Source organism: Nerophis lumbriciformis, linkage group LG30 (genome assembly GCF_033978685.3).
Source record: "Nerophis lumbriciformis linkage group LG30, RoL_Nlum_v2.1, whole genome shotgun sequence".
NCBI classification, from domain to species: Eukaryota; Metazoa; Chordata; class Actinopteri; order Syngnathiformes; family Syngnathidae; genus Nerophis; species Nerophis lumbriciformis.
The window spans coordinates 6352587-6365086 of NC_084577.2; the positions used below are offsets into that span (position 1 = coordinate 6352587).

Here is a 12500-nt window from a genome sequence, read left to right on the forward strand (position 1 = left end):
ACCACAGGGAATGAGAAGTCATCCTTCACTGTGGTTCTAGCTTGCCATGCTAACTTCCACCCATGGTGATATTCAAAAGGAAGACCTTGCCAAAAGAGACCTTTCCAGCCGGCGTCATCATAAAAGCTAACTCGAAGGGATGGATGGATGAAGAAAAGATGAGCGAGTGGTTAAGGGAAGTTTACGCGAAGAGGCCGGGTGGCTTTTTTCACACAGCTCCGAAGGCGAACACACCTTCACTAAGACGGGCAGACAGCGCCGGACGACATACGCCAACATTTGCCAGTTGATCGTAAATGCCTGGGCAGATATTTCGGTCACAACTGTGGTCCGAGCTTTCCGGAAGGCAGGATTCACAGAACTACTGGACAACAACAGCGACACTGACTCCGATGACTTCGACGAGACGGAACCGGCCATTTTGGATCCCACGCTTGCGCAACTTTTCAATTCGGACACCGAAGATGAAGAATTCGAAGGATTTACGAATGAAGAATAACTTCAGAAGGTGAGCGCTATGTTTATTTTGTGTGTTGTGACATTAACGTTCGAGCAACATTATGTTGCTATTGCTCTACACCATTTTGAATTTTACTATGTTTGTGATTGCACATTTGCGTACATTTTGGGACAGAGTTGTTAGAACGCTGGTTTTCAATATATTATTAAAGTTTGACTGAACTATCTGACTGTTTTTTTGACATTCCCTTTAGCGCAGCGTAGGCGCGGCTTATAATCCGGGGCGGCTTATTGGTGGACAAAGTTATGAAATATGTAATTCATTGAAGGTGCGGCTAATAATCCGGTGCGCCTTATAGTGCGGAAAATACGGTATATATATATATATATACTGTATGTGTATATATATATATATATATATATATATATGTGTGTACAGTTCTGGTAATGGGTACATTCGCACCCACCTGCACAAATGTACTTCAAAATGTAACAATCAAAATACATGACTTTTTTTTTGTTTACTAGGGCATGCATATATAATATGCATTAGTTTGACCATTTAAAATCAACGATAATAAAAAGGAGATGCTTGGAAATAGCATAAAAATGCCCCAAAAACTTGGAAAAACGCGATTCATAGCGCTACTTTTTGGTGTAACCATCATGAGCGTTCTGTTCAGGTATATTTCTTTTATATTTTGAGAAAATCATTTTCCTAAATTTAAATAGGTATTGATCAATCTTTAAGCTGTGTGTATTTGATTTCAGTTTGCTTTTGACATCTTATTTTTAGAATTGTAGTTGAAACTTTTACAACCTTGTGGTGCGCTCATGATGGCGTTACCAAACTAGATTTCATTTAATGATCTTATTTTGAATATTTATTCCCTTTTTTACATTTAGTATATTTAAATATTCATTTATAAACATTGAATACATTTCAAATATCAATAAAATGCAATTGCCTTCATCTTATAGGGTAATGTTTAGTTACACCAAGTCATGAGCGTAACACTAAGCTTCATCACTTTGACTTGTAATATCTCTAATTCTGGTGGTGTTTTATGCTTTTTTCTTTTTGGAACATATAATACAATAAAGTCCCATATGAAATTATGTTTCTAGCAATACTTTAATTGTGCCTTTGAAAGTAACACTACAATGTCCATTAGTGGAGCTGTACACACACACACACATATATATATATATATATATATATACTGTATATACTGTATATATATATATATATATATATATATATATATATATATATATATATATACATATAAATATACACATATACATATGTATAAATACATATACATATACATAAATACACATATATATGTATATATATATAAATACATATACATATGTATATGTATATTCATACATACATACATACATACATACATATATGCATATACATACACATACATATATATAACGCCATCTTATGTTTGACTTGTATAACAAATGTGTTTTCTCAAACACATGTAAGGACATGGTAGCATCTACAGTTTGTATGCTAATGCTAATAAGTTGTTTGTCCAAAAATCAAACACCACTCCTCCAATTAGAACTATTTTAAATATGTGTGTGTTAAATTGTTAAATACATTGTCTTTCAATGATCATACTTTATTACATAGTATTTTTGTTTTGTTTAGTTCTTTATTCATTACCTGGTTTTAGACTACAGTTTTTAATTCATTAAATATTAGTAATACATAGTGATGCTCCCATAGTAAAAGTGCAGTTTTATTGCTATGTGCATTTATAAAAGGAAAAACCAAAAAAAAAACCTTGTTTATTCCAAATATAGTGTGTTTTGTTCCATTACTCTGTTTATCAAACAGATTAACCGATGGATAACCAAAATAATGGATAAGTGCAACCCTAACTGAAAGTCATCAGTACTTACCGAGGCAGTCAGGACAGCAGGAGCCATCTCTGCGAGTGACGTTGGAGCAGGTCAGCACTGGACATTGCTTTCGCTGACATTTGGTCACACCATGCTGTGGGAAATACAGCAATATTTAATCGCTTAATTTGTGCCTTTTATGAGTGAAACCCATCGAGACAGTCCATGGATCCCAAACATAACATCGACACATTTCCACTTTCCCAGTTGATAAGGCACACAAAAGCAAATCTTTTTGGCAGAAGCAGACCAACACTATTCCTGTTTGGATACTCAAATAATATAAGTCAAATATTTACTTTCTGATTAGTTCAGTTTTAGTGTTTTTATAACCCCTGAGGGAAATTTCTGCCTATCAAGTTGCTAAACGCACCACTGGTCTCTAATTTTATGAAACCCATGACTAATGGAAAATGTTAGATGGAAGCAATAAAGATGTGAGTTAGAACATGTTGTAGTTCCAGATGCAAGAAAACACATATTGCAGTAGGTCATTTTTATATCAATGAAAAAGTGAACGTTTTTAAACAAAAAACAACGCCTGCAGACACCAAAATGCATCAATTAAATGTGTTTTAATCAGCCCCTTAAAGGGAAACTCCACTTTTTTTTTTTAACTTTGCCTATCATTCACGATCCTTAAGTGGGACAAGCACACATGTTAATTCTTTTTTTATTGCATTCTAACTCGTGAGTAAACGCTAAAATTCAACTAACAATGGAGTGTTCAACATGTTCATAAGAATGGTGGTCGCTCTATTCCACCTACATAGCAAAAGCTTTCATCAACGTTTTATATACACACTCTTAGTACAGTATAAACATTATGTGATGTGGTAACGGGCACATTCATAATAACATGTAATATTTACGTATTCTGCTCATTTTAAGCGTTTTAATTTCACAACGTTCGTTTTTTCCTTCAACAACAATCACTACTAATCATGGTAGACTTAATGAGGGACAACAAAGACTACTTTGGGACAAATGATGATCCAGAACCTTCTATTTTTTTAGCCTGAATATACGGAGGCGGAGCTACACGTTTTAAAAGCCGTGTGCTAAACATATCCAGCTCTCGTTTAACACCAAGCATCATACAGCAGTATTGATAAGTGCTAAAGAAGATATACAAAATTCGATTATATAAAAACAATTACTTACTGAACAATATCTGCTGTCACTTTAGATGAAGAATTAATCATAATCCTCATTCAGGTTTATATAAAAAAAAAAGGGGCCGCAAATGAGCGTTTTTTCATGTCTTTCTCAACATCTGCTGGTCTAAGGTGAATCTCAAACTTAAGCAACTTCTCGGTTTATGGCAACAACCTTCTACTATCCATGAGAGAGGCATGATTTAAAATCTAGAATTAACTTTCACCAGCTCACAGGCGATGCAGGAGCTCAACGGCTAAATATGTCAAAAAAGCTGCATAAGCTAGTTAAGTCTCTGTGATCACAGCGACACAAATAATAGGTTGTCTGCGTTAGCGCCTATAATAACAATATCGGTAATACTTGGTCATATTCAAGTTGCGAGATTTAAAAAATGGAGTATTGTTGGTAGTTTTTAAGTTAAAAAGTACCAATGATTGTCACACACACACTAGGTGTGGCGAAATTATTCTCTGCCTTTCACCCATCACCCTTGATCACCCCCTGGGAGGTGAGGGGAGCAGTGAGCAGCAGCGGTGGCCGCGCACAGGAATAATTTTTGGTGATTTAACCCCCAATTCCAACCCTTGATGCTGAGTGCCAAGCAGGGAGGTAATGGGTCCCATTTCTATAGTCTTTGGTATGACTCGGCCGGGGTTTGAACTCACAACCTACCGATCTCAGGGCGGACACTCTAACCACTAGGCCACTGAGAAGTTTTTTTTAGAAAGCTTTATGGGTAGAATAATCGTACTTGCCAACCTTGAGACCTCCAAATTCGTGAGATGGGGGTAGGGAGCACCATGTTCAATGGAGAAGTCTGATCTACAAAATGTGCAGGCAGCATACCCCTTCCCCTTCGAGCTGTCCTGGATGAACTGAAATTATTTTTTCCAATCATTTTGGAACTTGCAAGCGTACTTCTTCTTCTTACTCGTCGTCGCCATGTCTCTTCTTCGTTCTTCTGCTTTGTCTCTGCTATGTTTTTGGACATTACTACTTGCCATAGTTTTGAAGCAATGCATGATGGGAATCCGGATGTTGTGTGTCAGTGTATTAACGTGCTGGCTGGAATAAACACACGCTGAGAAATAGCTCCGTGCCTGCCTACTTTATGGGTTATAGATAAACCTATGGTTAACGGAGACATATATAATAGTCTCCTTTTCAGGTGAGAGAGGACACTAAAGGCAGTGCCTTTAAGGCACGCCCCCAATATTGTTGTCCGGGTGGAAATCGGGAGAAATTCGGGAGAATGGTTGCCCCGGGAGATTGTCGGGAGGGGCACTGAAATTCGGGACTCTCCCGGGAAAATCGGGAGGGTTGGCAAGTATGAGAATAATATACTTCCATTAGCCTCGTATATGCCGTATTTTACGTATTAGAATCAATGAAAAAAATATGTGTTCTTGTCTTTCATTCTTTTAAGTCATCCAGCAGCTATAAACTTATAAAATGATATTGCTGAATAGATGATGTCTAATATTTTTATTTTTGACAGTTCATATATGTTGACTATAATATATAGGATAGAGCTGCAGTGCAATAGCCTTGTTTCTCACAGCTAATTCTGCGCAACTGCCAGTTTGCATATCTTTTCTAGACATACTAAAAACAACAACAAACATTCTCAACAAAGTACATTGTACAATAAGCAGCAACAATTTAAAAATGGAATAAAACAATATTATGTAAGAAAACATATATATGTTATTACTATACTTAACATACTTGTTTTGATTTGTTTTTAGTGTGTATTCACATTTTTTCTTAAAGAATATCATGCGATGACATCATATCGACAATGCCCCATTGCCACAGGTATTTTGGCAATTTAGGGGAAACCCTGACATTAACAAAATAAAAATGTCTTACATTACGATCACGCTTTGTCAGAGATGTTTTGTAATGTTATTCTGTGATATTTGCACCTAAATGAATGATAGTACATCAGTTGAGGAATATGAGGGCGGGGGGTTTGCTGGCTAAAATATTGTGTAAATTATTTTCTAACATGTTCTGGTAAAGTCCTCAATTACAGAATGATTCAGATTATTCAGGTAGACATATCACAGATTACAGCTGGGATAGTCCCCCACTCCCTGAAAATGATCCGTCTAGGGTACACTTATTAATGATGAAAAATTATACCTATCTGCAATTATCGCGATTAATTTTGAGTTAACTATGAACAAATGCGATTAATCGTGTTTAAATAATTAATCGTTTGACAACCCTAGTTTGAACAAACCTTTAGTAGATCAGGCCAAGTGTTTGAATAGAGCCACGGTCTTAGCGTTGTTACTCACTTTGCAATCCTAACAGTTTATAACAAGGCTTTCTACCAAGTTATGAGTGAAGAACGTGTGTGACATCACTGATGCTGGATTAGAAGGCGTGGCCTGCAATCCCGTGTATAGGATTCTTCGTCCCAAAGGTGTTTGATTGCTTATAGTCAGGGTTCAGGTGAGTTTTAATACTTGTTACAGCGTTCCGTGGTTGCAACAAACTCCCATAAATTATTTATCTACTCATAAGCACTTGAAGAGTGCAGACCTCCTATTCTCTCATTATTAAAAAAGTCTTGAATCCAGACAGCTATCTATAGGAATGAAAGAAAGTCATCCAATGTCTTTGTCTCTGTGGGTGGAGGCAGAGAAGCTAGCATAAACATACACAGAGAAGTTAAAGCTCATAATATAAACAAATGTAAGATAACATAGTAGAAATGATCAGGATTAGCCACAAAATGTAATGACTTGTTCCTTATTCAGGGTTTCTGCAGTAATCAGCATATTTAATTTACCGTATTTTCCTTATAGTCCGCCTCATAACCGGGTGCGCCTAATGTAAAGAATACGTTTGGTTGAGCTTTACCCACCTCGAAGCTATTTCATTTGGTACATAGTATGATGATAAGTGTGACGAGTAGATGGCAGTAAAACATAAGAGATAAGTGTAGGCTGCACTATGATGGCAATACGACTCAAGTTAACAACACCAACTTTTTATATGTTCCATTGAAAATATAGAACATTACACACAGCGCTCAAAGAGATGCTGCGCTGTTATTGATTTAAGTAAAGTCTGAATGTCATTAAAATAGTTAGCTTCATTTTTTGACACTTCTTCCACTCCCGTCCTTGCACGCTACACCGCTACAACAAAGATGACGGGGAGAAGACGCTGCCGAAGGTGAGCCACGTAAATAAGACCGCCCACAAAACGACGCATCCGGAAGCGACTGTCAGAAAGCGGCTTGAAGATGATCTGTAAAACTTAATCTATGCAACATTTTGACCAAAGAACCACCATTACATGGCATGTAGACCACAAGGAAGTGTTTTACATTGAGAAAAAAATAATATGACTCCTTTATTGCGCCCTATATGAAAAAAGATTTAAAAAAATAGACCATTCATCGGCAGTGCGCCTTATAATCCGGTGCGCCCTATGGTCCAGAAAATACGGTAATGCTTTTTAATGCCCTTTTTAATGCAACTTAAAACAATACCCATGTCGTACTGCAGATAATTGGTCAAACCAAAGGCACGTTAACTGCTGCCTGCCTCTAATCGCCGGCTTGTGATTAGCTGATAGGATGTGTTAGTCACTGTTTTGATGCCCATTATGCAAAGTTTAAAAGGTCGATGTGCACACACCGCAGAATTATTTTCCGGGTTTACACCAGGTTTCTAAAAGTTACTCAGCCAGCCACTTCTGCTAAAATTTGTATTTCCCGGTTTTTCTAATATGTACTACTTTTAGCACTTTTGCCACAGCATGAGCACTTTCACAGGACATAGCATTCCAAGCACCTGGTGTTCTGACTTTGTGCACCAGCCATAGACAACGGCCAATTAAAGAGTTCAGCCAGTCAATCATCACACACAATTATTTAATGTTTATATAACCAAAATAAAATGTGAATACCAATGGGTTTTCCATCACTTGTATAGGTCTGATCTCAAGGTGTTGCTACCTTCGCTGTTATGGGGAGGCTTGTGTGCATCCGTGACCCTGAGTACTATGCTGGCGGCGGCTAGGTCTCTACTTGCTTCAACCAAGCAAAGGGAAGACGAAGGGCAGGATCTGGTCCTTCAGGTTGGGGGTTGGGCGTGGAGTCAACAACCCCGCCACGGAAAGAGAACACTGTTACAGATTCACAATCAAGAAACTCCAAATTAGCTAAGGTCCTGGGAGAGGATGGACCCACAGCTGTAGAAGGTATGACGACTAGTAGTAAAGCTCTTTGGAAGCTACTAGCACGACGACCATCATCTCTACCAGGACCACCAATAACATTGGAAAAATGGGACGTCAGAACCATGTTTGAAACTGGCAAAACCGCTCAAGTGGCAGCCAAGATGAGACACTATAAACTAGATCTTCTGGGAATCAGTGAGTCTAGGTAGTCAGCCTCTGTTCAGCAGAATCTCGCCATAGGCGAGATGATGCTGTTCTTAGACCACGAGGAAGCAAGTGGTATTGATGTAGACAAAGAGGGCACAGAGAGCCCTCAATGGATGGGATGCACATGGCTCATGGGTACTCGCTGTCTGCTTCCGCACAACATGGATATCAGCCAATTAATGAGAGTGATGCGAATGTCAAAGAGGATTTCTACAACAGACTGCTGACCATCATCCAGACACGCCCAAGACGTAACATTATCGTCACTATGGTTGACTTCAATCCCAAGATTGGCAGCAACAAGCAAAAGTATTAGGAAGTAATGGGAAAACAAGGCTTGGGGAACAAGAATGGGGAAAGGTTTGCCAACCAGTGTGCCTCTCCCAACCTAGTTAGTGGCAGGAGCTTCTTCCAATATAAACGGATACATAATGCGACCTGGGTGTCACCAGACCTAACTACTGAACACCAGATCCACCATATCTGCAAAGGGAAAAATTTCAGAAAATCTCTTGAAGATGTTCCAGTAAGAAAGGGAGCAGATGTTGCATCAGACTACCACCCTCTGGCCGCATGAAGCTCAAGCTTAGGCGGAACTGAGCAGGGCAAAACAGCCAACGCCAGAGGTACAACATCACTGCTCTGAAAGAAACAGCCAGGATAGAAGAGTTGAGAACCATACACTTGAAAAAGACCCAGATTCTGCAACACCAGAACGAGGGAGGGACCATGGGTAAAAAGTGGCAGAACATTAATGTGAATAACATTAACATGTGAGGAAGTGCTAGGTTACAAAAAACGGGCAAAAATAATGAATCTCAGTAGGATCCTTAGAAAGAATCCATTAATCCATTTTGTACCGCTTGTGCCTCTCTAGGATGTGGGGGGCTGGAGCCTATCCTCGCTGTACTCGGGTACAGCCTGGACAATTTGCCACCTCATCGGAGGGCCATCATTGATAGATGGACAAACTTTTACACTCACATTCACAATAGGGCCAATTTAGTGTTGCCAATCAGCCATGATAGGAAAAAGAAGAAGGCAGAAATAACAAATAGCCACACGCGTGCTAGAAAAGTCAAAACTCAAGAACCGTATTCAGAAACAAATAGAATAGTTAAGAGGGGGATACGGGCAGATAAGGGCAGATAAAATAAATTAAATTGAGGCACTAGCAAAAGAGGCGGCACAAAAGGGTAACATGAGGGAGCTGTATACTATAATCTAAAAGCTCTCAAGCAAGTTTCGTCAGCCAGAGACCAGTGAGAAACAAAGAGGGAAACATATTCCAGACATAGAACAACAAAATCATAGATGGGTTGAGCATTTTGAAAATCTCTTGAACATCTCTCTCGCTCAAACACAATAAATATCCAACCAGCCAATAGTTACCTTCCTATCATCTGTGATGTTTCAACGAAGGAAGAAATGTATGAGGTCACCAAGGGATTGAGAAACGCTAAATCAGCAGGGCCACACATCATTTCTGCAGAAGCTTTGAAAGCAGATGAAGTGTGGAAAATGCTCTTTCCCTTATTCCAAAACATCTGAGGGGAGGAGGAAATTCCATCAAAGCACCTTATCAAGCTCCCAAAGAAGGGTGACCCTGTCTTGATCTTACTACACAGGGATAACACTGCCGTCAAGCCCAGCTAAGATTGTCAATAGAGTCCTCCTAAACCAGGGTTTGGCAACCTAAAGAGCCATTTGGGCCCGTTTCAACCTGATCAAAACCTATTTGATCACAATATTGAAGACAGTGTTACATATACAATTTTCAAGAGACAGCATAGTGACTACAGTACACAGAAGCATACGCTATCTGGGACCCCAACAGAGGGATACAAGAGCCGCATGTGGCTCCAAAGCCGTAGGTTGCAGACCCCTGTCCTTAACCAAATGAAAGATGCGGTTGACCCTCATGTCCGAGATCAATAAGCTAGCTTCGGGAAGAGTAAATCATGCACTGGCCAGATAACAACCCTACAAATTATCCTGGAACAGTTCTTGGTAGGGTTGCACAATTAATACAATTTTAATCACAACCACGATTTTGGCTGCTACAATTGAATGAGGGCGATTGTCAGCAATATTAACCTTTAAGAAGCAGGGGCCGAACGAAAGACACTGGTTTAATGTGAGATTGAGTAAGAACGCCCATCTGGGCGTTCCAGATGGGCTGGAACGCCAGTAGATCCTGGCCAGTAGAACGCCAGGATCTACTGGCGTTCCAGCCCATCTGTCGTCTGGAACGTAGGGTGACGACAGATGGGCTGGTCGCCAGTAGATCCTGAAAATATATATACTGTATTTTTAAATGTATTTATCACATCAGTACTCTCCCGTCCCACAGAGAAATCCAGAGGTTGCCAACAGGAACACATTTTAAACCCAGAACCCGCCTGCACACCCCGCCGTTCTCTAGGTGTCCTTTAGCTCAATATCCTAAAGCCGGAAATGTGCACATCAAAACAAGTCATTGAGTTGTGGCGACACATTAAGCACTGACAACACACACCTTCTTTACTCAACCACCATTGTTTGCCGGCGATGTGAAGTTAACAGTCCAAACAGAGTTGTGGTTGCATACAGAACCCACCATCATGCGTACAAAGCCCCAACAAACAGCCACAAAAGCAGGGGCGGACAAAGTACAAAAGACAGTTTACATCCACCTCTCAAAGACACGCCAAAATAATGAACGAAAAAAGTATTTATTTGGACAAAGACATACAGTATGTCCTATAAATACTGTGAGCAGTACACTGTGTTCCTTGTAGCATGTCTTTTGTGCATATTCTTATTTTGTCACTTATTTGCAATTCATGAAGAAAATCTTCAATGACATTTATTTTTTAGTTAGCCCTTTGTCTTTTATAAATTTAAATTGTATTACTTATGACTTATTTATATTTTAGGTTTATTTTTAAATGAAATGAAACCTAAGTTATCATCCTGTTCGTTTCAAATAGAAAGTGCAATAAAAATATGTTTTATGTAACATAATGAATAATCGTGGTTATTAATCCTGATTTCAACAAGATAAAAAATAATTGTGGTTATTATTTTGGCAATAATCGTGTAGCCCTGGTCTTTGGACTGGAACTCACCTCTCTAAGTGAGTTTTATTGACTATGAAAAGGCGTTTGACAGTGTGGATAGGCAGACCATCTGGAGACTGTTGAGACGCTACGGGATACCAGTAAAGAACACTAACATCATCAGAAACTCATATGAAGGAATGACATGCAGAGTGGTTCAAGGCCAGCAGTTTAGCGATGCCTTTCAAGTGAGTACAGGAGAAGGATGCTCTCACCCTTCCTTTTTCTGTTGACAATAGATTGGGTAATCAAGACATCAACTGCCCAGAAGAGGAATGGTATCCAATGGACACAATTGGATGACCTTGATTTTGTTGATGACATGGCACTTCTTTCCCAAACACATGTAGAAGACACTCCGGTATGTAAAAACCTGCACTGCAACAACATAATTTCCACATTGTTGGATAATTTAAAAAAAATTGTATGCTGGCTTGTTGTAAAGTATTTGCGATTCCAAAAGATGCGGAGGACCTCAGGCAGCTTGCAGGTAAGATGAATCTTTACTTCGACACACAAGGCGAAAACTTACAACTTAGGTGCTAGCTAAGCATAGCATGGAGATAAGCTTAAGCATAGGTAGCATGAAACAAACAACTAAACAAACAAATTCAGTTGCGTGTGGCGAACAATGGACGAGCCACTAACAGCATGGCAAGACAATTATAAATAAAGACGATGATTACCCTTACACCAGGTGACAACACTAATCAAAAAATGAGGACAGGTGTGCAGCTGTTGCTCCTAACAACAGAAGGTAAGCAAAGGATCCGTGTGGCGCATGAAACCAAAACACACTAAGCACAGGCAAATGACATAATGCAAACAACAAAGGATATGATCTGGTGCAACTGATCATAACATCCTACTTCCTCCTCCCAATAAGCCAACCAAAGGGATACAAATAAAGAGTTGTTTTCTTGTATTACTATTGTACTCAATTCTTGTCTTTAATATTTTTATATTTATTCATGTTTTTCACCGGCAATGGCTTTGATGTTAATTTAAGTGTAATTTGTTAAGACCAACATTAAAAATCGACTCCCAGAAGGCAGGGGATTCATATCCGTCACGGTTTACCTGACACATGAAACGTGAAGAATTGAGGGGGTGCACTATCTAGTTTAGCCCCCAGATGGCAGTAGAGTGTTGAATATCTTAAAATGTGTTCTGTGGCAATTCCAACTTGGACCACAGCGTCAGTTGCTATGTAAAGTGGCGCTTTCCATCATTTTCAGCAGACTGCATTGCAAAATGTTAAGCCCTTCCTCTCACATGAGATTCACCCAGGAATGTGGCCATATAAATCCCTTTCCTACTGATTGTCATACCTACAGTAGACAGAGGACATCCTGTATAATGAGAGTTATGCCCACATTGCTCTGCTGGTACTTACATCACACCAACAGTTGATGCACTTCATCTCGCCCACCAGCGGTACCC

At 39.3% G+C, this 12500-nt stretch overlaps 1 protein-coding gene across 2 annotated transcripts in view; it reads right to left on the reverse strand.

Annotated features, from left to right (window-relative positions):
• The window catches only part of chrd (chordin), a 60912-nt gene that overhangs the window by 2390 nt on the left and 46022 nt on the right, over positions 1-12500 (reverse strand). For both annotated transcript variants that reach the window (XM_061925438.2, XM_061925439.2), the window contains exons 19-20: positions 12454-12500; positions 2386-2479 (exon numbers count right to left, since the gene is read on the reverse strand). The exon at positions 12454-12500 is cut by the window's right edge and continues 220 nt beyond it. In XM_061925438.2, the coding sequence (XP_061781422.2) occupies positions 2386-2479; positions 12454-12500 (141 nt within the window). The remainder of the gene's footprint in view (positions 1-2385; positions 2480-12453) is intronic.